The 26,853-nt window shown below is 35.8% G+C and overlaps 1 protein-coding gene across 1 annotated transcript; it reads right to left on the bottom strand.

Moving 5' to 3' along the window:
• Positions 1 to 7,407: 7,407 nt before the first annotated feature.
• LOC121333261 (DNA excision repair protein ERCC-6-like 2) lies at positions 7,408 to 12,190 on the bottom strand. Its single transcript, XM_041399463.1, is given in 3 exon segments — positions 7,408 to 9,973; positions 11,493 to 11,677; positions 12,016 to 12,190. Coding segments are annotated over 2 exon segments (1,098 nt in total). The 5' UTR covers positions 11,615 to 11,677; positions 12,016 to 12,190; the 3' UTR covers positions 7,408 to 8,997.
• Positions 12,191 to 26,853: the final 14,663 nt, after the last annotated feature.

Here is a 26,853-nt window from a genome sequence, read left to right as displayed (position 1 = left end):
CAGTCCACCCACAGAGCCTTTCAAATCTCTTCAGTGTTTTGGAAACTGGATAAGGGACTTATTCAGTGACGTGCAAGTTTGTCTGAGCCAGGAATGAAGCATGCATTTCATGAAATGAGAAATAACCTCAGACCACACACACAGTGTAATTTCTGAACTCCAGCTTGGGCTCTCTTCCCCTCATCCCTGTGCACACACACACACACCCCTGCTAAAAAACCAATGATGACTGACATCCCTAAATCCTTTAAGCATTCTTTTACAGCTAAGAGCAGAGGGAGGTTTCCAGAGCTTAGGTGGCTCATTATTAGTACCACATTGATGAAAAAAATGGATTACTACAGTATGTGCACACCATGCCAAAGAGAAATAGCAAAAAACCTGTGCCATCTAAATACTTTCAAGAGGAGAAACTGCTGATGCAAACATATTAAAGCTTTTTTTATTGCATAGGGAGATGAGAAGTCCTTCCCACAATTTTCCTAGAGACTAATGTTGGTTCTGTCACTACTTGTTTAGTTAAGCTAAAATCACTGAGTGTTTCAAATATTATTTTACATTATAATTATAAAAAGAAGTAAACTAGGAAGATATATTTATTGCATATTAAAAACTCACACTCTTTCCTCTCCTAAGCAGAGGAACTACACTGTATGCCTGTTGGGAACAAACTACACACAGAAGAGGCAAAGGGCAAACTTTTCCGCAGCTGTTACTCCACAGCTTCAATATCCTCTCCTAAACTTAATTCTTCACAGCCTTACACCAAATGAACACACTTAAACAATGAGACAGCAGGCGACTCCTGCTCAGCTCTCCTTAAGTATTTCCTTTATGCTGGACTAGAAGAAGTACCTTTACTGTCTTCAGCAGGTAAGGAGCTTTCCTGCATAACAATTGTAGCACCACCACTGTTGAACTGCCCCTGCAAAGCTTAAAGCAAAGGTGTTTACAGACTGACTCCTGTGCCTTTTCTATTGCCTTGTACCTGATCAGTAATACCATCGGACACTGAGCCACTGACACTATCTGCTTATGCATACAAATGTACATCTATACTCATACCATACACACTGGTATTGGTACTTCCACCAATGAAGCTTGCATAACACTTTCTGTTACAGGACCCTAATTCAGTTGTTAATAACTTTGTCAAACTAAGTGCTCAAGCTGAAATTCTTCCTGCTGCATGTCTCCACCAGGCTAAATTTTTTCTCACAAGTTTCAACTAAAACAGCTGTTCTGAAGAGGGGACTAAAGGGGATCAATCTCACTTTCCCTCATGTTTTTTTCTATAGCCATTTCACTGAGAATCTGTTTTGTTTCTATATTTGGGGAGAGATAGTGTGGGTGGCAACAGCAGTTACCTTACTGCAAGCAATCATGCCCAGTAATAGCCTTCTAAAAACATACCGAATTTTGGTCAGGTTCTAAACACTGTTTTACCCACGCTCCATACAAATCTCCTAGAGAGAAACAACACTTTTTGTGAACACTCTACTAAAACAGATCACTACCTTGCCTCATACACTTCCTCCATCACCAGACTAAATGCATGTCCTTCCCACAGATGAATTTAGCGCCTCCACAATTAAAAAAGGATTTATAGAGCATTTGGCATCTTTTTATACTGTTTATGGTACTGGCCTCCAGAAGCTGCTGTGGCACCAGAACTGAGAGCTGAGAAATCCTACCTGTTGCTCCATCAATACTCATTGATGGTGCCCAAGCAGGACACTGAGGAAGCTCATTAGCTTGGAAACAAGACAAAGAGCTTGCGCTGACAAAAAAGAAATAGAAAGCAGAGCAGACTTCAAGAGACAGATGCAACAACACAGGCAGAGCAGAGTGATCTATTGTGTTAAATACACAAACACTGTCTCCAGACTGTAGAATAGAACAAGATTTCACAGATGCCTGTACTCTTTTGTTTTCAACCAATTTCTGTGACATCCACATCCTTTCTTCCCCTAACTGGCTAGTCTACAAAAGAGACGGTAATCTAGTGCTATCAGCAACTCCAGTTGGTCAAGTAATTGGAATTGTGATTCCAAATTTTCATAATGATCCATGAGGAAATCAATCAATTCTGAGTAAAGGATTACCCTTCTCTTTACAGTTTTGTTTGAAAGTTTTCAAAAATCAGCTTTTCAGAACTGTGCAAAAAATAATAAAGTTATAAAAACACTCAGAAGCTAGAAAACGACAGCATTACAACAGCTCAGGCATCCTGTTGTAGTCTTCTACTGTACACTTAGCAATACTAACTTTTCACAGAGACATCACCCTCCCTCTCTGCAGATCACCACATTAGTAAAGAGATCCCTTTATCTCTTTCCCTTTAAGATTTATAGTTTTTCCCCTCTGTCTGAGCACAAAGCCAAGGATGAAGAAATCCCAGGCTGCACTACAGATCAGCTGCAGCCTCTGCAGCTGTGAAGCACAGCTGCACTGTGGGCTACCATCTCAGTGCATCCAAACCAAGCTACTGGGTAGTTATAATCTCTTCTAGTTAGTTTCCAGTTCACTGCTTGAAAACCAAAAGATAAAGCCAGACACAGATCAGAGACTTCCAATCTGTTATGCTATAATCTCAAAAGGTTAAAAATGAAAGTCCTCTGCTGCCAGGAAGAACAGATTCACTGAGGCTTCCCAGAGTTTGAATACCTGCTTCTCATTCCTGAAGGAATAAAACAACAAAACAACCTTTGCTTAAAAAGTAACATGCTTAAAGCACAGCAACTCAATTACAGATGGTTTTATTGATCACTCTGGGTCTTAAACACAATGACTTCTAAAATTTTGAGATTTTGATGGTGAGGCAAGTAAAATAAAAGTGTCTTGTTCTATTTTTTAAACTCCCCTAAAGTTTCCTAAATTGTTTTCTTACCAGGATTTTTTCTTTTCAGAGACATCATCCTACTACCAGATTACAAATGTCTCTTCTCATGGTAGAAACAAAGACTTCATGTGTGAGATGAATAAGTGTAACCACCCACCAACCTATCATCATAGCCTAAACACCTAACCATGCAGAGCAAGCTCTGAAAAAAGGCCTGAACCTTTATCTTTCTTAGGGTAAGGGTGACAGTTTTGACACTGGACATCAGGGTCTCCAGATGCAAACAATGCTTAAACCAAAAGATAAATGAAAACCTTTAAAAAACTCCCACCTCTTTAAACAGCTTTTCTCATTACTAAAGAAGATGATTGAATTATTAAATATTAAATTCTTATTTTAACTTTTTCATTACATAAGCAATAGTAAGTCAAACTTTACACTTTTAAGTGGCATCCTACCACTTCTATTTCTTTTAGTGAAGTGAAATTTACAAAGAGAATTCCTTAATATATCCAGAAATGTTTCAAGAGAAATACCACAGTTTAGTCCAAGCTAAAAACAGACTGCACAGTCTAAGAATGAAGTAAGAGACTGCACATTCTCCTCTGCGCAGTTTACAAAGAATCAGAGAGATGAATGGCACTGAATTCAGGTATTTCTGATGTTACCATTTTTCATTGGTTTCTCATCTGCCTAAGGTTTGAATAGAAGACTATCAAATAGCAAATTACCCAGTTACAATTTGATAGAACCACAAAATTCTAAACCACTAAATTATTCTATATTCCCAAGGTTCAAACAGCAGTATGCCAAATATTAAGATAAAATACCTAATATTTCTTTTACCTCAGGCACAAAATACTTATTTCATAATCATAATTTCTTGAACTCTATGCCTGAAGTTTATTATATTGTATAATTCTAATTTATACATACATATGTATGTATACTAAATAATATACAGTACAAAAGTAAGTACCTATATATTAAATATATATCATCTACCTCTAATGATTAGGGCACATAGTAATGTAAAGAAAATGTCCATTCAAAGGAACACAGGTTCTGTTTTTTCTAAATAGTGCAGAGTGACTGCATCAGAAACAGAACAGGACCTCAATATTTTACTAATGAGGAGATATTCCTCAATACTCCCTCCAAGTATGAGACTCTTAAATTAGAATTAGCATATTGTAATTACAGCAATATATATAGCCACAACTACAAAAGAGTGATGGCAGAGAGGCAAGGTGAGCACAAATGCCTCTAGTTATGCTATTACAGTATACACATATTGAGGGACCAAGCCAAGATCATCTCTGAGTCTGCTGTGGAGGTGAAGAGGCAAAAGTGATGTTTTAAGAAAACAGCTTTCTCAGAGGTAACTAAATTACATTTCAAATCAGACCACAGTATGAGTGTTTTCTTTGCTGCAGAATTATAAATCAGAACAAGCAGAAACTGTCACAGAAGTTCCAAGTTCCATCATAGTCTGAATCATGCAGAGGCAAGTGCTGATGACAGTTGTGAGCACTTACCTCAAACAATATAAACAGACATATGGTATTTGTTTTTAAAGTAAGTAGCATAGAATGATTTTCAGGATGATACATTAGATCATGTTTACTTGAGCATTCACATGATGGAAACAACTCAATACAAACAAAGGGGAATAAAACCTCTCTAGTATAAACAGTTCTGTTGAACAAAAAACAGATTCACTCTGAGGTTAGCTGGTGTTTGTTTAGCATCCCAGCTAGCCCTACTGATAAGTCACTGTCTTCACCGGGTACAGTGTTAGGGACTGAGAATGCTGCTATTAAATATACAAATAACATTCAGCCATTGTGACATGCTACAATGGACCAATGCAAATTGTAACGTAATTAAGTTGTCTCTACGTATTTTCAGAAAACAATGATTTAGTGCAGTGGGCCTGCTTATGCTCCAGCTTGTGCAAGTTGTGTGTACAGTCTCAATTCAGTCATACTGTGTGTTGACACAGACACTAGGTCAGGTTCTGACCACTCAATTCCATCCTCTCAGCTCAGGCAAACCTCAGAGAACAACTAGAACAATCTGTCCTCAAGTATCATGCATATACGTCACGCTTACATTCAATTACATCTTTTGTTTCAGAGTACAGTCTTCACTTGGTCTTTGAAAGGAAATTCAGCTTTCTGATGCCAACTAAACAAAGGTTAGGATGCCAAGCAAATAACTCTGAAGCCCTCCACTCATCCATTTAGATACACTTTCTTCCTCTTTCAGAATTAGCTGCCAGAATTACACACTTGTCCTTGTGAGATATAGACTCACAATGACACTGCTATGATCCACATATGATCTACAGGACACGAGGCATGTCTCTTAAATGCTCTGAATCACTGCCTACTTTTCTCATCTGCAATCTAGACATCCAGTTTCAACAAAAGAAATTGCATCTCCTTAGTCATCCCTAGCCAATTATCTGCTTTTCAGGTACCCTCATAAGGAGGGTAGATTCTGACATGGTATTTACTTAAGCGGTCATTACCCATTTTTTATAGAATGGACCAAGACAAGATGTACTGAATCGGGGAATGCACAAACACGAGGAGAGATAGCTTGTAACAGTATTACATCATTTGTTGCATAAGCTGGAAGGTATGCAGTGAGTAAGATATGCAGGACACTGCAGGAATAGAAAAAGACCTAACAGCAAAGGCAGTTAAATACTTCCTTGGAAGAATAAAATCCTCTCCTCCTTCTGCAGTTAAGACATGTAAGGAAGTAACTCAAGTCATTTTTTCTTACATAGTAACTGTATTATCACCTTTGAATTACCCTGTGATACTCTGGTTATGTTATTACCAATCACCCTTTCCTCTTTGTAATGCTGGTTTTTACTCTCTGTACTGAAGCCATGGCACTGGCATCAGTCTGCCTTCTGGTGCTCAGTCATGACCTGCTAAAGCTAAGCAAATGTATCCTTTCAAACTGTCTTAATATGTTGACAAATGCTTGCATCCACACCCTGACTTTCTCAAACATATTTATTACCTGAAATTATTCAGTCTCCCTCCCCCAGATCAAATATGGAACCACAGTACCACACAGCTACTGTCAAATGCAGTTCTAAGTATAGCCCCAGCTGCAAAACAACTTACGATCCAAACTACACTTCAAATCAGACTCAGAACACACAGTGTCTTTAAGAACACACTGAGTCCTGTAAGGTTGTTGGGATAGCTGCATTTGTTAGCATAGTCAGGGCCATTTTTTTACTATTTCACTGGCAACCTGATTTTTTTTCCAGTCAAAGAATTTCTATTGAAGGCAATACTGGAAGCACTGGTACCACCTGCAAGGTCAGGGACCCACAGTCAGACCCATAGGAACACCACTGAGTAAAAAAAAAAGGGAACTGCCATCAAGAATAGTAAAACCTACCAAGTCATTTCCACACGAAAGCAATGACACTCCATCTCCTGGATGATTTCTAGTCAGATCAGGTGACAACTATCATGCAGCTATTTCCTTATGCCAGGAGGTTGTTAAGAGTTTTCCTGTAGTTCATGCTTCACACATGGAACCTGTACATGGAAGTATGAATTCCACACTGTAAGTTTTTTTTTTTAAAGCCAAACAAAATTATAACCACAGATTTATAAGAAGACAGAATTGATCTCTTCAGTTTTAATATTTGAAGACTATGTCCTCAAACACAGGTAAAATTCATCTTTTTTATATGTGTAGATTCATTTTTAAAAATTATACCGATGTCTTGACAACCAAAATATTTTGCTTACAGATCCCTAGGGCACTAAGTTGCAATATTTATGGCTTAGGTGATATTTCCTTGTAAAACACATTAAATTTTCAGAGTGACATAAATCTTACCTCAAGACATGTTCCTATAGCTCAATTCAATTGCATATAACATATACATTTCCACAAATATACTGTCAGTATTTGGCATACATGTGAATAAAACATGCACATCTAAGGAAGTTTTGATTTATGCATACTATCACATTGTAAGAGAAACAATCTCCTGCTTACTTCAGGAAAATGATGACAGCTTCGTACTTGGTTATCAATAGAAATTTTACCTAACCCAATCAGATTTCACTCTATCTAGCACCTACTGATTCACACCATGACCAACAAACATGGCGCTATGGTGAAGCTTTCCTTCAGTACACCAATATCAGCTGAAATGAAACAAGGTTATCTAGCCCCTTCTGGCCCTTAGGTGGAGGCTATCAGTCCCTCCTTCCGGCCTAAAACAAGGACAGTTTTATCCAAGCAACTTTTAGCAGGTACTTTTCTCTCTACACACTGGCTCTACACAAACTATTAACTCCCTACAGGGTTTCTTTCTCTATTATCTAACTTCAACTATCTTAGGAGCAATTTAAGCCACCTAACTCCTCTTTTTTGCTGTAGACACAACGGGGTTATTCCCTTCCTCTTTTTTAACGTATTTGATGACCACAATTTTTATTTCACCAAACTTTCTCTTTCTAACCTAAGAAGCAGTTTGCCTCTTTAAGCATAAGAACACTACCTGTAAAGAAAATCAATACTGATGCCATGAACAGAAGGCCTTAATTTATCTCATATTTATTAACATCAATGAGGGTGTAGATATTACCTAGCTGAGGCTGGCTTTCTTTAGCTGTACATAATTCCAATGTACCAATGTGTAAGAGCTTCTTCTTTTACTTTCTTAGTTCATACTTCTTCTTGAAAAGCTGTTGCAACTGACCATTATACCATTTGGTATAATAAAGTGGTAACAGCATAGACTCAGAGTAAGAAAAAGTTAGGGAACACCATTTATGTTAAACATTCAGCTCCCTGTTTCAGGTAGTTAAGTCAGATTTTACAATCAATGGTTACAACAGAGACAGAGTATAGTCTACAACAGCTTCCCATGATCTAAAGTAGAAGCTGCCCCAGATCAAATTTAAGCTTATTTTCCAGTGGGCAGTCTTCCAGACCACAAAAACTACCACAATTCACAGACTGCTGCTGTGCAGGTTCAGTGTCCAGGGTTTCAAAATTTCGTAACATTTACCCTTCACATAAAACAGTTTATACAGTATATTGAATGTAAACATGTATACTGATGCTTACAAAAATCAAAAATTAGGGTTAAGGTTTCCAGAGCAACATGAAGCTCTGTTCTCTTCTAGTTATGTGTTACAAGGTACTCTTCACATCGTCCTGTACCACTGAAAAATGTGACATACTACTTGGCAAATGAGATACGACACTGAGTATCTTACATCCTTCCCATCTGTGAAGTACAGTTTTCATCTGGAAGTTCTATTGCATCCAGCATTCTACATGTAAGATGATAACCCATCAAAATGTTGAAATTCCTTACCACATATACACTGGATTGCATGTTTCCAACACATATACTGTGCTGCATATTCCCTGAAAAAGATATGACAGAAGTCTACAGAAAAAGGGAGATCAAAGCGTAATGAGATGAAATTTGACACCTAACATAGTTTAATGAGAAAGATCAAATAAAAAAACTTGGTGGTTCTTTACATCAACCAAGCTGAGAAACTCGCTTATATAGGATACTATGAATATTTCAAAGGTCCACAGCTTCAGAGACTGAGCAAAATCATGGAGGATGGGAATCCATCAAAAGCTACTAGACACAAAGACATCATCCCTTTCTCAGGAAGTCCTCCAGTCTCCAGCACCTCAGAAAATATATGCAGTGTCATTGTCAAATCCGTTATTTCTAAATTGTGTTGAGATGACTGCTGATGTCCAAATTTAAGTAAAGGGAAAAAATTACTTAGTATTTCTGTTGAGCCTAGGAATAGAATCAGAATTAAAGAAAGTAGAATGCACTCAAAAAATTCTAAAAAATTTTAATATAAAATCATTATATACCACAGGTTACAACATACAGTACATATGCATGACTATGCATATATGTACTATACATTGCATATGAAATTGCAAACATCTTCACTTGTAAATAACTACAAGTAAATAATTACTTGTAAAATGTAATTCTGTATCACTATAAATATAAAATCACCATTTTACCTTTAATTTCATGGAATTACCTTATTTTGTGGCATAATGCTGTCAAAGTTCAAATAAAATAGTTATAGTGCAACTTGCATAGAAAACTTTCATTTTACTACACTACAAGCTTTAGCAGTAGCTGGTTCATCTCAATCATCTGCACTGTATTTTTTCCACAAAAAAGTTTCATTTCTTTTCCAAAGAGAACTTTCACACACTTCTCTCTCTTCTGCCACTGTGGAATGAGGGGCTCTTTCACAAAGCTTCTCTATGACTGCTATATCTGTGAGCTTTCTGAAGGTGTCCCCATTCTGTTCATTCAGCATATCCCAGAAATCTTTTGGTCTCCCCTTTGATTTTTCTGCTTGTCCTGAAGAGAATCCCCTTGGAGATCCTCTAGACCCATTTCCATCATTTCTGAAGATTTCATCGAGAATAGAGGTATCTCCAATTAAGTCCACAAAAGAATTTTTCTTGCAAATCTGAGCTTTTCTGTCTCTATTTTCTGACTGAGACATGAATCTTTCCTTTGGTATCTGTATTTCTTCTGAATCTTGCTGTCCTTCACAACCTTTTACAGGCAGCACCTCAATTAGTTCTGATTTACTGCTTAATGAACCAGATGGCATAAAATCCTTGAATGCCTGACTGTTTCTTTTTTGGATATGTTGAGCAGCAATAGTAGGTGATTGTTTATATTTTGCATCAACAAACATATCTTGGAAGTAGGAGTCCTTGTGAAGCTGTTCTGCTTCTCCTTTATGGCCCTCCTGGGTCTGTGTTTCTGTAGTTCCACCCAGAAGTAGTCCTTTAGCTGATGAAGGTCTAGACTCAGATCTTCCAAAATTAACAATGGATTTTCTTTTTCTGGAGCGTGTTCTACCTAGTTCACTTTCCTCACAGTTATGTGAAGCTTCTGCTGGTATTTCAAGTGAGAAGAAAGACTCCATCTCTGGATGCTTGGAAACATAGAATTCCTTCAACATTTTCTGCCTGGTTTCTGATGTAGCTTTTGCAATGTGTTCTGCAAGGTCCTTCACTGATCCCATATTAAAGTGAGATACCATTTGCTCAAATTGTCTCCTGTAATTATCAAGAAGGAAAAATGTGTTATGCTGACACCCTTAACAAGGTAGTGGGGGAAATGGGGAGGAAATAGTTGTTCCAAGTCCTTTAAAAGACTTGCTAAACAAAAATTGGATAAATGTATGCGCAGGAGACATTGTCCACATCATCCTACCCAGTGAATTATGGAATATTTGTTTCTGCTAAAAAGCCAAGCTCTAATTAAAACAGATCACTCTAGTCGAGTGATCAACAATCCCAAGCTGGAGAAAAGATATGAAACATGTCACTTTTCCAGTTATGAGGGCTCCCAAAGGCAGTAAGATTTAACCCTGTTTGCCTCAACTACCACTTGACTGGATAGCTCCAATCACTTGATTGTGGTGACTGCAGGCAGCTTCCCAATCTGCCCTACAATTACAACAAACTGAGGCATGTAACCACCCTCATTCACTCTGTGGCACATCCACATGTACTACAAAGTCTAACGTCATGCCAGGTGCTAAAAATTAACCTGCTCAATGCTCAGGAGTGAATTGTTTCAGTTTTTTGGTAGATATGGCTTTAGGATCTTGGAATAACAGCCTTAGTCACTTCACTGCCTTTGAAAATTTTACCTCAAGAGATTTTTCGTAACTAATTACGATTTTGAACATTTTTAGAATGAAGGGTTCTCCTTTACCTGCATAATAAATATTTATAATTTTCAGTGTCTATAATAGTAAAAAAACCTGACAATTACTGGCACTTTGACAATAACAGTACAGATAACTGAAGCCAGCTAGCAGATATGACAGCTTCTGAATGCTTACAGGCATTACCTAGATACCAACTTTCATATAGTAATTTACTTCTCTCAAGGCAAATTGAAAATATATACCAAATGCCTGTTCTGTAGGTTTGCTTAGCTAGCTACAGCATTCCACTTTCTATTTCCACAAACCACCAGGCTATTTTTATGGAATTTCTATCTACGTAACAATGGAAATTAATATTCATATTAATAACAGCAATCATTTGGGAAAACAGAAAACAAAAAATTATTATCCCTCCAAAAATAACGGGGGGGGGGAAGCATTAAAAGAAATACTGAAAAATACTGAGCCCCATGCTAAAAAAGAAACATGAAGCCCATTTTTTTAAACAGCCATTCAATGCAAGTGATGAGATCTGGGCAGAATCAGTAGGCAGTCAGAAGCTAATGTTATAAAATGCCTCCTTTCTATATAGTTTAAACAGTGTTTTGTATAGCCCATGATGCACGTAATACGAACACTCATAGTGACGACATCTACAGAGTTATGTAATATATGACCACTGTATCAACACATTCAAGTAATTTGTGGATTCAATTAATTTTATTAATCAATTACAGTACTCATAGAGTAGTGTGAGTCGAAGTTTCCCATTAATTCCACTCTTGCCATAGAAAATAACAGTATTGCCTGAGCAGGGTTGAAACAAAGACAAATGCTACTACTGAAAAAGTTTGTTTCACCCTTAGAATTTTACTTCCAACTCACCAAAACAGTCTCACCTGCGTATTCCTTTGGGTGTCCTTCCAATCAAGAAAGTGGCTGAACCTACTCTGTGTACTTTTTTGCTTCTCTGGGTCACAGGATGTGTAACGTACAGATAATGCTTACTGTTCTTCAACATTTCTTGCCTTTCCTTAACAACTTTCTTCTCTGAAGTATTGTCTTCTGAAACTTCATAATTTTTCTAGTAAAAGGAGACATTGAAGTCATTAGAACAGCTGTGCCTCTGATGTAACAATGCACCCAACTGAACCCAATTCTGCCCCTTGTAACTAGCATTACCAGACTGAACAGAAATGCAGATTCCCTGCTCAGTCACAAGATTCCAGGGACATTGAAGGAAGTCTTGGTTCTCTGACATCTTGCAAAAAATATGATCCTATTTAAACCTGACTTATGTTTCTGAAATTTTCAAAAATTCACACCAAAATTTCCCCTTTGCCAAAACACATCTGCTTAGTGATATCCTCAGTCTTCCTACAAACACTACTTCAGAGATTAAATCACAAATTGCATTCACACCTTGTCATCTGCTGTTCGAAAACTCGTTTCAGATCTACACTGTTTCTTCTCAATGTTTTTCTACTTGATCCATGTCCATTTCCTTTATTTTCATGGGCTGTTCACAATGTTCTTGAGCTTTAGGATCTTACATGTGTTCTCACTCCACTACTTTGGTAACTAAACTCAAACTAGCATACAGAGAGAGATGTTAGTATCACAGAACCTACAGGCATACATTTCACTGTAAGACAAATGTGCAGCTCCAAAGACCAAAATTTTACTTCACCATTATGTTACTCCACACAACACTGAAACCCCACCCCAATTAAGATAAAAACCCTATTCTCCCAATAATGGTATAACATTAGTAACAAAATTAAGAATTAGTAGACATTATATGTCTATATTAGTAGACATTATATATTATAATATTCTACAGTTCTCTTGCTGGTTCTATATACATTTGTTAACTTTTTTACTTGGAAAATGTATTGTCAAAAAAGAAAGCAACCATAGTTTAAAAAATATTTATTTTTTGGATTTTTTGCATGAAAAATACTTACAAGTATTCTGATCTCACTATGATAAGACAGCCCATTTTTCACTCTGTTAGGAAACCAGGGCTGTATAATTTAATTCAAGAAAGTATAACTTGAATAGAATACAAGACAAACCATGTAAATGCCTGCCTTAAAGTTATGTTAAACCCCCATAAATGTGCATCAATCTACCTCTCATTAAACAAGACTGAAGTATATAAGGCAATAATACTTTGGTTAACACACATGTTCAAACACAGAAGATTTTTAATATCTTTGGGAAAAAAGCCAAATGTTGTAAACACACTGAAAGTCATAAAATCGCTTGTCTTTGCAAAGAACCACATTTAGCATGAGAAGCATTACTAATTGCATATAAATGCACAAAAGGCATTATTTAGTTCTGGAAGCATACAATTTTAGGTACACCGCACCACCCAAAAGAACAACATCAAAATACCACCAAAAATATACAAAGAGCATGTCTTCTTCCACTTAAATAAGTTGTTTAAAGGTGGGGTTTTTTTAACTCATGGCAGAAAAAGTTACTGTAAAAAAAATTATTGCAAGAACTGTAGGAGCGAATTCCAGTGAAAGTCTGGAGCCATTGTGAGTTACTCCTGAAAAACTTCCCAGCTCCCTAGAGCAAAAGCAATTGGTTACATGATACCCAGTAAGGCTGAAACACAACAACTGACTGCTGAACAGGCAAACGTTTTAGAAAGCCCAACACCTAGCTCCTAAATCCAGGAATTTATTTTTTAAAAAAATAAACATTTTTTTAATAAACCTAAAACACATCTTTTTTTACATATCTCCATGTTTGTTAAAGGTCAAATCTGATGTTTATTACTCTGAATGACACAATGTGTGACAGGGTCTATGTATAAGTAAGATTTGAAAAATGAGATGAAAATATTTTTTCTATTAGCATTACTATCAAAAAGTGAAAACTTCAGTCAATACTGCAGTACTGTCAATATTCTACACTACTTTGCTTTCCTTTGAATTTGACTTCCTGTATTGTCCTCCTAAATTCACTCATCTCGTGGCCAGTATCTTTTCAATTATCTTTCCGTATTTGCCCTCTGAATCACTGATCTCATAATGAACATTTTTCAACAGCTTTCTATATTTTTCTGTTCCTCAAGCCCTTTCATTGACAAATTACTCTGTCCACACTCCTCGCTTCTACAAGAAACATCGTGTATAGTGCTGGTCATGTTCACACAAATTATCAAACTTATCACATGCATAAGACAATCTCACAAAGCAAGACTGAAACCAAGACAACTTGATTCAGCTAGAAGCCTCTGACTCTTGCTCTTCTCGAGACACTAGCACATTTAATCTGTTTCTACTATTGAATGTCACACTCTGTATGACATTCAATATGTCATATTTGGATATTGTATGATGGAATAATAAAGGAAACAAAAATCCTTCTGCATGCTGAATGCTAAAAGAATACTGACAGAGACAATGACAGCAATCAGGAAAATCTTTACTAAATATTTAAATACACTACACACAATATGCCTTTGCAGTTCATGTTATAAAATTTCTATGGATCAAAGTGGAAAATTTCACCTAAACTTGACCAATACTTGTTTGTCATCTGACAAATTATATTTGTCTATATTGAATTATCTGTAACATAGATACATTATACATTTCTGTTTTCACAAACGTGAGGGGGAGGGACACAAGATGCAGCAGAATAATTACATGGACATCAAAGATAAAACATTTTGATTTAATTACTGAATGCACTATTTTTACTACTTTATTAAACTTTGTGCACTTCCATTATGTCAAGAAAACCTTCACAGCAAGTTCAAAAGAAATGCACACTTTATTTACTTTCAAAGGCATATATAAAAGATAAAGACCATGCAAGTGGTTTAGTAGAAGGCAGTGGTTTTTAATTGAAAAAACGAAATGAGAAAAAGATACACTCCAGAAATATCCAACTAAACGCAATGACAAAGTTAATGAAAGTACAATAAAATGAAATTATGAAGTGCTATTGTGAACCCATTGAAAAACCCACAAAACTGTAGTCAGTCCTTCCTGTTTTATCCTTGTTTACCTCTCCTATTCTGCCTTGATCTACTACGCTTAAGACACTTTTTATATATTGCAATGGGAAAGAAGATTAAGTAGTTGTTCAGAAAATGGTTTCTAGAGTATTCAGAAAACCCAGGGACTCTTACTACAATGGTAAAATACTTTGAAGAAAGCATGCGTTGACCCCTTTCATGTTCCATTTAGTCTATGATGGTTTTGATCCCTTCTTCTTTAGTTATGTAATTCTCTTATTCTTGAAAGTGTATATCGAGTTTTGGATACCAATAATGAGTTTTGATTCCTTTAAATTACATATTAGCTAATGCAGCAATCAAGAATGTAGCAAAAATGCTAGACACATTAAGTGTCACACAACCCAATTAAGGGTAACACTCTTCAAGAAGCATGAACACAGGCATCAAGCAAAAAACTTAAGTGCTACAATGCAGCAGTAATACCTATTTCAAGTTTCCATCCTGAATCTACAACTCTTAGACCTGTTAGCTCTGTATGGCAATCTGTCTCCTGCTGCCTACAGGCCAGTTACAACTGGCCAGTTACAACTGTTATTTAAAAACAGTATGCACCTACCAAATGAAGTTCTGATCTATCTTTGAGAGTACAAAATTTCAGTATCTGTCCTTCTTGTAACATGAATAAAGAGGCAGCTCTGTACTCTGGAGCAATGAATGCTAGTCCATGTACATGCATCATCTGACAGGACTGAGATAATTGGCACCTTAAGCCAGTAAATTCCTTTTCTTTAGTCTCTTCAAGCAAGGCAAAGGACAACAATGTTTCACTTTTTTAAATACAGCAAGATGAAAAGGCATGGTAGAGTAAGTGGGCAGAAGCTGGGAGTAAGATTAAGTAGAGAAAAAAAGAGAAACAGAGATACTTGTTTTTTAAACTGTCTCATGTCTGTGGCAATTTGTTATGAAACCTGACTTGGAGGATAATGAACATCCTTCAGAAGCCTGAAGCTGAAAACGTTTGTATCATTATTCTTTAGCCATAGTTGCATCATGTTCAAGCACCTTCCTCTCTTTTAGTGCCTCACTACCCAAAGTATCCCTGCAGTAACTAGTTTGCCAGATACTGACTTCCAGTAATCAATAAACTCTCTGACTTGCCCCCGGTGTTGTAAGAGTTTTCTCCTTCGGTGTGCATGAAACCACTGCTGTCAGATATCCAGGATACTTATCATTGCACAGTTTCATTATTTACGTTTCTATAATAAACAAGAGTAGCCTTCTAAAATGTCTAGTTGCAGCCACCCAAAAAACACAAAAGAAAGAAACAATAAATTCAGTATGACTAACCTCTTGAAATACATCTTATGACAAATAACAAACCATTATGCCATATCTTAATTTATATATTCCTCAAAACTTCCCTCAAAACTTGGGAAAACACATGACTTTCCCAATACATTGTGAGTTGAAGTTGGTTTTGGATAATTGCTATTAATTTGATGATTTGATACTGCATTCCAGTGACTCTGTCTACACAAACTACAATTCTAAATTATTTCAACTAATCTTATTCCCTTTTGCAGTTCTTCCTTGTGGTTTTTTGTTCTGGTTTGGAGATTTTTGTTGGTTTGGGGTTTTTTTCCCCTGGCAGTTTTTCTGATTATATATATATATATATACACACATATACACACATACATACATACATATATATATATATATATGCACACATATATATAATATATTAATAATTAATACAGACCCTTCTATATGCTTTTATTGAACATATGCTATTGCTACGTATTATTTTTATTTTACCAATGTCTCTCTGCTGTCAGGACATACACAAAGTACTAAGAAATGTTTGATACCTGACTGTCCATTCTTGGTCTTTTTTCCTTCTCTCTTCTACACAGGCTGATAGATTGGTTTGAGTTGGAAGGGACCTTTTAAAGCCTATCTAGTACATGTACATGTCACACAACAATTTCTTCCTAAATTATTCTGTATGTCAAGGAAGATAAATTATAATAGTGTCTAGATAAAATTTCATGCAGTTTCTTTAAAAATGAGGTCCACATGGTGAAGACAAAAAATACAATTATAAAAAAAAAAAGTATCTACTTTCACATGATTGTTAAATAAACTAGAATTACTTTTCTACCTGCCAAGGACACACTACTGAACAAACTGTACTTCAGAGACTTACAGTGAGTTATAAATTCCAATTTAAAATGAGCCTAAATCTTACAATATTTCAGAATTATTTTTCATGTGGACATTAGTTTTTCCTTTGAATTTAGCTTTCTTAATAGAAAAGCAGTCTGTGAATGAATGCATCTGCTGTTCTAGCAAAATAAGGTTGCAGAATGCGAAATACAAGTAACGTATAGTCAACAGTCAATATCTTAATTGTCTTAGAAAATGAAGGTAACCTACCTTAAAATTTTAGAACACTTTAGGATAACAATATTTATATCAAGCTTTCTGAGTTAAACAAAGTATGCTGGCTATGATTACAAGTATATCTAATATTTGAATGTATCCCAGCAGACTAACAGCAGAAATATTTTTCAAGTTCTAAAAATTGTTAAGATTTATTACAGATCCAAATTACTCCTCCAAAATATTTTGCCAGCACCAAGACGCCAGAAGAATTAAAGTTGATAAAATTGCACAAATTTTAGAGTAATACGTAGTGATTTCCCCAGGTATGTCACAAGTAGCTTTACTGCATAAACAAACTGAGACAAGGACATTCCATAAACTCTAATCTTTTTGCTTGGTTTTGGAGAACTGACTACTGTATCAATTGAGAACAGACTGCATCCTCTCTATTGCACATTTACTTGAGTCTGTTTCTTCTACTATCAGGTAACAGAGCAAGAATTTCTCATTAGGACCAATTTTACTTAAGTTTTTGAAACTTTACCTAAAGTAACTCCTATAAGACATATCACTGTCTTCCACCAAAAAGCTGACCTTGAATCAATATAGTTATTATTGTTGAGAATGAGAGTAGATACTCAGCCAGTCTCAGAATTCAAAGCCTAAGGTAATTACTTATTCCAGCAAAAGCTGTGGACTTGCAACCATCTTCCTTCACCGTCTCATCTTTCCATCAAAGAGGAGCAAAACCAAAGGCCATGCACATATATCATGATGAAAACTCCACTACAAGCTTCAAATAATGCCACATATTAACTCACTACATTATAAAAACACAACCAAAAGCAGAACAGTGGAATGGTTAATTCAATTGCAAACTGAACCAGTAAACTCAATAAAGCAGCATTACAGGCCCATCATTTGGGAACAATTACTTTAAAGCTGAATATTTCCCCATCCTAGAAGAGCAAGGACAAAGGCATGTTATCTCTCAAAAGCCTACTTTTTGTAAACAACTATCTAAACTTGTTGAATCTGAAAGCTGTGCAAACACACTGCAATCATAGTTCCTACAACTGATAGAAAATCTTTGTTTAAATAATCTACAGAATGTCAGTGTAATACAAATAAGATAGAGTTCTTAATGACACAACTTTTGTATTTACAGTATTCTCAACAGTACTTAAATCTGCATTGGAGATACAAAGGGCATGTTTTTTCCTAGGCTGACAGCATGCTTAGTTTTCTCATTTACACCACATTGCAATAACATAAAGAGGGGTTTACCATTAATCCAGGTTTTACTACAAAGCATCTCGTTATTTCTCTGTCAAACACTGGCAATAGTGCCAAATGTCTGTCATCCAATTCAGGGGATTAAGTCTTCCTTTATAGTGCAATTCTTGTACAAATTTATAAAAATACAGATAAAGTTTCTTAGAGCTGGTCACAGTCTATATTTTGGCCTGAATTCATGCTGCAGAGGTTGAATATGACAGCTGGCAGGAAGCTGAGGGGAGAATACATCCTCCCCCTTTTCAGTCACCACATTTCTGTTGCCATAGTGATTAATCCTCAATTGAATGGCTGTCTTTGTACACTTCTTTTCAGTAAACTTTAAGTAAACGTAAGTTGAAAACATGCAGTTGACAGAAAAAAAGACTTTACATATTTTACATTTATAGTACAAGTTCTTGTGACTAATACTGTTCCATATATTAATAAGGGCAAACTCACTCTAACATGGGATATCATCAGTGTTTCAAATTAGTTAGTATGTCCTGTTCCCATTTCTGTCTTTTTTGTGAAACCTCCAAGCCTTCTCCAAAGACTTCCCCATCCTCACACAGCCCCCCTCCATTCCCTGGATTCCTACTGAAGAAATACTACACAAATTCAGCTGTATAAGAATTAGAGAAAGCCTATACCAAACTTCCATACTATGCAAAACATTTAATGTAAGCTGGTTTTGTCAATTAACAAAAAAATTAACTAGGAAATGCATTAGGAAATGCAGTCATTTAATTCAGAAAAGACCAGAAACATTAAAAGACAATATTTAAATCTTGCCCCTGGCAGGTTTCTCTTTCTTATGGTAGCTAAGAAAAAGTTTCACAAACAGAAGTTTCAGTGCAACTTACCAAAAACCCAAGGACGTAAAAAGCTTCTGCACTGAAATTAGGTTGCTTTGGAACCTGGAGACCACCAAGAAAATAAAACTTCTAAAAATACTTAGTAGATGACTAAGGCCTTACACTTCCTTTCTTTCCTCAAAATTAACGTCAGAATAATTTTGAGCAAAGTATCACATTAATTACTCAAGACTTTTCTTTCTCTCTGAAAGGCTGAAATAAATGTAGATCTGCTCTGAAAATTACAGTCTGCCTTTGCAAGTCCACCATGTACAATCCACAAGTTCATTTCCCATGTTTGCTTTAAGAAGCTTTTGTTTTCCATATGATTCTTTCTGTGGTTACACAAGATAGTCATTTTTGGTTTTCATCTATGTTCTTAACATACAGTGATGTGATAATACACAGCAATTTCAACTTGTTTAATGAAAACACAGTGTTGAAGAAGTCCATTTGCAAGACTTGAATTTCAACTCAAGTGCAGAACAGAGTGCTCAATGTCATCAAATCAGGCTAAACCGAACAAAATAATCCCAGAAAAAAACAAGTTATTTATTCCAGTAGATTAACTTGCAATATAATCTTCCTCCTTCACACTTGTATATAATAGACTGGAAAACCCCTTCTATGAATAATCTTCAGTGAAGCAGCACATCAAGTGTGTTTTGTTGTCATACTGAGAGCTGTTGCTCACAGTAATCTTTACTGGAATGGCCATGTGTCACAATGAACAACATGCATTTCCTACCTCAAGGCGTTTACTATAGCCTCCTTGCATCATGGCATCACAAACAGAAACAAAACTCACATTTTAACACTCGTGACTTCTTAGCAAAGATTATGAGTAGCATGAGATCTTGAACTGCACAGAGACACACCTGTCTACTTTCTGTGACACTTAGGTTCTGGGGCATGCAAGCAAATGTAACCATAAAGGAAGATGAGATAGTACTATTAACCTGTTATACAGTGAAATCCATATCTCCAAATTTTTTTTCAGAAACGGCTGTCTGCCACACTTCTGCACTGAACAGAAATCCCTGGCTTTGTTTTGATTAGTGAGGCTCTAAACACCTCCAGGTATTGACACATCAGTTCCTTCTGCATAAGCAGCACTATCAGAAATATCAACTCTTTAAGGGAAAATTGTAATACTGTTCTGTGCTTCATCAAAAGAAGTGTGGCCACAGGTCAAGGCAGGTGATTCTGTTCCTCTGCTTCTAGTGCAGAGAAAAGCCAAAAAAATGAGTGGAGGAATGGAACACCTCTCCTATCAGGAAAGGGTGAGAGACTTGGAGTTATTTAGCCAGGAGAAGAGAAGACTCTGGAGAGAACGTACCTTGACCCTTCAGTACGTAACAGGGGTCAGTAATAAAGATGGAAAAGGACTTTTTAGCAGGGCCTCGTTTTGATCTACATGAGACATAAGGAAGAAGGCTTTTTGACAGTGAAGATCTTAAGATACTGCAGCTGGCTGTCCAGACAGGCAGTGGATGCCCCCATCCCACTCAAGGTCAGGTTGGATATGGCTCTAAGCAATCTGTTCTAATTGAAGATGTCCCTGATGATTGCAGGGAGTTTGAACTAGATGAACTTTAAGGATCATACTCTATAGGTCTTATGTATTTTCTTCTCAAAATCTACAGCAATCCTATACTGACAGTGGTGGGCCATGGTCAGAATACAGATAATCTTCAAACAACAGATAATTAATTCAAATAATGGATATTAGTACTACAATATTTTTATTATAATTCTAATTCTAAGCATTCTGCATTTAAAATATACCACACCACATCTGTAAAAAAACTCCAGTTAATCTTGGTCTTTAAAGTACTTTGCGCACCATACTCGCAAAATAAACTATAAATGAATCTCCACTGCTATGACTATTTATGAAAACCCATTCTGTAACAACTTGACAATGTCTTTCTTCACTGAGAACACTGCTTCAACTCACCTAACACCTAGAGCATCTTCTTCTATCTTTATGCAATCCCATGGACTTCTGTGATAAAAGGAACACGTTCCAAAATGGATCACATGTTCCACATATGTTTGTTGCTACTATTGTCATACACAGACTGCCTTATATTCACATGCTGGACAGGATTTATTTTGACTAATGATATTCAGTCAAATTATGGTTTATTCTATTGCTTGTACAATTAATGCATAGTTTACACTGTTACATTTATTACTTCTCGATTTTATCTCAGCTTTCACAGTTGCTAAGTTATGAGAGAGGTATCATGATGTCTTGTTTTTGTTTCTTGATGGTATACTTTATATTCTGGTTGCCACCACCAAACTGTGTTTTTCAGAGTCATACAGAACTTATAGAAATACAGACCAAACAAGCATTCAGTACTACAAATGTGAACATTCTAGCTAAACTAGTCAGTGGGCAAAATTCCTTAAAAAAACATATAGACAGTATGACAACACTCCCCATCAGCTCTGGGGAAAGAAGTGTAAAAGGCTCTGCAGTCTTGAATCCAGGACTGTTATGGAGCCCGGAGAACAAAGAAAGCAAGAAAAAAAAATAGCAGCAAGATCTATTTCTCATAAAAAGAATCAAAGTTTTGTCTCCTTAAGCCTTTAGAGGTACACAGCAATAGCAGATTAAAATATTATGTTCTACCTGTTTAGAGAAAAGGTAGCTAGGATGTACAATACTAGGTCAGGTAAAATTAAGGACAGACTAATAATAGGCACATTAGTGGATAAAAAATGAGCTTAATTGAAGTCTACAGTTTAAAAGGTTAAGAGAGACATGACTGAGAACTACACTAGTGCCAACTGTGCAGATTTAACACTGGCCTTCTAAACTCAAGGAAACAAAATATCACCAAGGTGAAATCTGAGGTAAGAAACGGTTTTCAAATCTTACACTTTTTTTATAACCAATTTAAATACAAGCTTGTTAGTTACTCATGTTCTTAGTATGTTCTACATACCTTCAGATATTTTCTGAGGAACAAGACTTGCTGCCTCCCATCCCTTCTAACCTGGCTTTCAAGGATCTTCTTCCCATGCAACCTCTCTCACTTTCAATGAGACCTCACAGGTTTTGCAGCCTGCTCCAGCTTTAAGCAGTTACTACAACTTAAGAAACCACATTAGTCTCCATGACTCAACAATAAATGAAGCACTAATAAACCTGATTTATACTTTTAGCTACTACAGGAAGACAACCAGGCAGAAGACATTGTTTTATAGTGCTTTCTAGCAACTTATTTTTTCTGTTACTCATACATAATTTCTATAAATTGGCTACTGAAACTAAAGACCTTAACCTATGTTCTAAAAGTTCCAGGAAAGTTCCAAAATGGCTAGTTAACAGCAAGAAGTCAACACGTCAATGCTCTTGCAAGGGGTTTTCTTTATTAATTGCTTTATCTTTTTATAATATTGCTTATTATTCCTGTCATTCCAGATTTCTGTGTAAGCATGAAACAAAAGTGCCACTCTTCCACCAAGATTTGTAGGATTTTCTATTTCCCAATCTACAACTCATGCAATTCAACAGAATACTTACAGTTTTTCAAAATTCTTTAACCCCTTTCACAGAGATATAAGTCGTTCTTTGGAAAATGTATTTAAAGTTTATTATATCAGAAAAGTGTTATTATACACTGCTTACTGAGTGAAATTGTAAAGCCGGAAGACAGAGTTGGCATAGGTAAAATGATCACAAGGGGCACAAATGAGCACAAGGGATTTTTTGGTCCTGAGCAGCAGACCTGTCTGTGGAATGAAAATAACCTTTCTTGATTGCTTCGACTTAGAAATAAAACAATTTGATTAGCTCTGCTAAGAAGAGACATAAATATTATCAGAGCATAAATGTTACTTTTGAAGATGCCTTCATGATGCTATCACATAAAGCTTCAGCCTAAATATACTGTAGAAAAGCTTCTAATTAAGAATCTAATATCATTGATACCCACAGCCAACAGAAAGAGCTACACAACAGTTTCTGAGAAACTACTAGACCAATGACACTTGAATTCTACATTAATAAGGAATTTTAAAATTTCTGACAAAACTTTGTTTTTTTCTTCAATAACTACCAGTTTCCAATTAACATTCCAACTTTCAAAACTGTAAATTTATTTACTTAAAACAATTATGGAAATTTAAATGACTCAGCTGTATTTTTAATATTACACATGATGCTACTTTAATCTACTGAAAAGCATTTTTATTAAGTAGCATTATTTATGATAAAACAGGTAGATGCTCAGACAGTGAATGTCTTAACTTCAGCTGATGGCAAATAAGTGAAAAATGGCCAGCAAAGCCCGATGGCCAGAAGCCCAACAGTGACCATGTTTTTCCACAAAATGTCTTCTAAGGAAATACAAAGTAACGAAGAAAGGAAAACAGTAGCAGTAAAATTTTAAGTAGAGAACCTTTCAAAATTGTCTAGGAAGACCTCTTTTAATGAGACCACAAAAAGCTCAAAATGCCACATCTAAGAATAGGCAGTCATCTATATTTTATTTCTACATTAGTGCCTTTACATAAATGAATAACAGGAAGTGAAAAAAGAGGCAGCCTTCTCCATAATTTTGATGTTCTTCCTACTAGGATCTCCAAGAGAAGTGATAGTACTGCTGCTTCTGAGTGAAAAGTGCATACCTTAAAAAAAAACTGACTAGTTAATCAAGGTGAGTTAATTTGCAATACTTGCACTCACATAACTCTACATAATAAGCTCTAAGTTACATGAACACCACAAACTAGTTTTGAACAGAGGTGGATCAACAGACATTTAGTCAAAATACTCTCTACAAAGTTTTCTTTCATTTTTATTTGGTTTTAATAATAATGTCAGCCTTTGCCAATTAATAAGTACCTTCCTACTGTACTCTTGAGTATTTTTGACCAACTTTTCTGCTAATTCTAATGCTTTTCTGCTAACATTCTAATGCAAATGTGTTACAATTGAAAAGGCCTTACTTTTACTGGTTCGCCTGGTTTGATCTTCCCAATATAAAAATTCTTGGCAACTCCGCTAATGGCTTAATTAAATACAGTACAACAACAACACAGGAAGAAACTCTTCTAGCCACTACGGATGTTCAACACCCCAGAACAACACAGTTGTAGATCTACAATTTCTGTAAGGATAGCTAATGTGTTTGTGAAGACTAAGCTGCACAATAATAAAAGACTTATTCTGTGCTTGTTTTATCTTAAAAATCACTCTAGAAAATTGCATATGTTTATTACAAAGCAAGCAACCAAATACCCAGATAATCAGAGCAGATGAAAAACACTGTGCAGTAAGAATAAAAAATATGAAAGATGTACCTGAATTTATTCCAATTTTTTTTGTATTTCAAATGCAATTAAACAAGCTACAGAACCAAAAAAAAAAAACATTAAACATATCCGTTGCTGCAAATAAGAATTCCCAGTAAACTCTACTTCTATGTTTAAGATATTAAACATAGACAGTTTGACTTAACTATAGCAACTGCATATGCTCACCTCCCCAAGAGAGTCTGCAAATTGATGTATGTTCAAATTCCTATGCTACAGGGTGTCCAGAATGTACTGTGGCAACTGGATTTTTGTTAACTGGATCCAGGATAAACTGAAGATTTTTCAAGGCCCAAATCAGAAAAACATGGCACAGAATTTGATTTCAAAAACCCTATCTTTAATCTTAACATTTCTCCCACAGAAAAAATCCCACAGAGGGTGCTGTGCTTTTTAATTCCCAGCTCTTTGAAAGCTGGCTAATGTAAAAGCCACCCCAAAAAAACAAAGTAATTTATTAGACTTCCAACTGAGCATTCTCTTCCCCCCATCCTCAGTGTCTTTGATCATGCATGGTGGCCAGTAACAGAAAAACAAGTTTTCTAGAGCTTTTTAAGATGAAAAATGAGGATAAAGTAAAGTTAAAATGACATTTCCAAAAATATCTCTTTACCTTGGCACTACAGACAGCAACATTAGCAGGGAGCTGGGAAAACTGCTTCAATTCAAATACGTCATGCACCGCCCATCGGCTCAAGTGATTTTCAGCCTTGCTGGATCCAACCACATTCTGATTTGAATGGATATATGCCACTTCTTGAACGCCATCTGATACATTATGAGAAAAATACAAGGGTGTTGGTTATTTCAAAACTCTAAAGGTACAGATTCACATTGAAGGATACTGTAATTAAAAAAAAAAAAAATTACACTGAAGCTGTAAATTTTTTTACTATTTCACTCAGCGCCAAGTTTCTCAGTTCTATGAAATTAACAATATCATGAGACTTATTTGGATTTATCCAGATAGTTTAATACTACTTCAATTTCAGTGTGGTTATTTTCAGATGGACAAAGATATTTCAAAGCATCTATGGCTTAACAGCTGCAACCATCAGTGGTTGAAATTAAGTCTTTAGGAATCAAGTCTTCCACATGGTGTTTAAAACTCCCAAATCACTTTTTTTTCTGTACGTTTTATTTAATAGCCCTGTCAAGACTCATAAGACTTTACAGTTCAAATATTTAGTTTCTGAATTTTTAATAACTCTTCAATCTCAGCATATTTCAAAAGATGGTAAGAGTTTAACCAAGAATTACAAAGCAGCCTGTCACCCCATAAGACAAAAAATAAGACTAATAAAGAGAAAGATACAGAAAGATGTTTCTGAATAGTAACTTAGCAGAACATTTACTACATCTTAAAATAAAAAAAAAATGTACAGCAAACAGAACTTAAAATCTGCTGACAATGGTAAATTATACATATGTTATTACTTTAGTTGAAATAAAATTGAATAAATTAACTTAATAGTTACCTAAATACTTGTCCATTGATTCCATTATTTTCACTTGATGCTCAAGTACAGTTTTACTTGCACAAGTTCTATGCGTAGTGTAATTGCTAGACTTCATTTCTGCAACAGAGGTATCTTGAATAGGACACATCATTTTAGACCCAAACTGAATTCTGCTGCTCTGTTGTTTACTCCTATAGCTTTTCTTTCTGGCATGAATCTTCTCAACTGGAAAGTTATCTTCAGAGGACGAGAATTCATCTATATTTTGAGAACCACTTTCCTTTCCTTTTCTATAGGGCATCTTTGCTTGTGGTAGAGATTTCTTCCTCTTTGGAAAACTCAGAGTTCCTAGCTTTCTTGATTCAGAATTATGGGGAAGTTCAATATCATCAGACTCATCACTTACGTCACTCGTTCCTTTCAAATCTATGTCATTCTTGACATCTTCAAAAGACATGGTGAAATTAGACTCAGTACTGTGGAATCCAAATTGACTACTATTTTCCTTAAATACAAACCCAGCTTTTTCTTTTGCTAACTGTTCACAATTTTCAGATGTTGACCTATGTATTTCAACTTCTTTAGTAAGCACTGGTTGCTGGCATACTTGAACTTGGGTAGGAAAGATGACATCATCATCTGCTTCAGAACTACTTTTAGTTTCCATGACTATGCCACATTGCTTTAAAATGCTTTGATCCTCATTTTTTCTTTCTCCTTCCTCCTCAGAGCCTGATAAACCAAGCCACTCTGTACTATGAATACCTTGTTTATCACTTCCATTTGGAGACAGAACAACTTTCCCATGCACCAAAACAGGCACACTGGTTTGACATTTCTGAAAACCATCATGCTTGCTATCTACATTTTTTCTTATAGTGTTATCATCAGAACTTGAATGATGAGAGTCATAATTGTGATCCCCTTCTTTGGTAGTCTCAATTTCCCTCTGCAACAA

Source organism: Onychostruthus taczanowskii, unplaced genomic scaffold (genome assembly GCF_017590055.1).
Source record: "Onychostruthus taczanowskii isolate IOZ18803 unplaced genomic scaffold, ASM1759005v1 scaffold160, whole genome shotgun sequence".
NCBI lineage: Eukaryota > Metazoa > Chordata > Aves > Passeriformes > Passeridae > Onychostruthus > Onychostruthus taczanowskii.
This window is presented reverse-complemented; position numbering and strand designations above follow the sequence as displayed.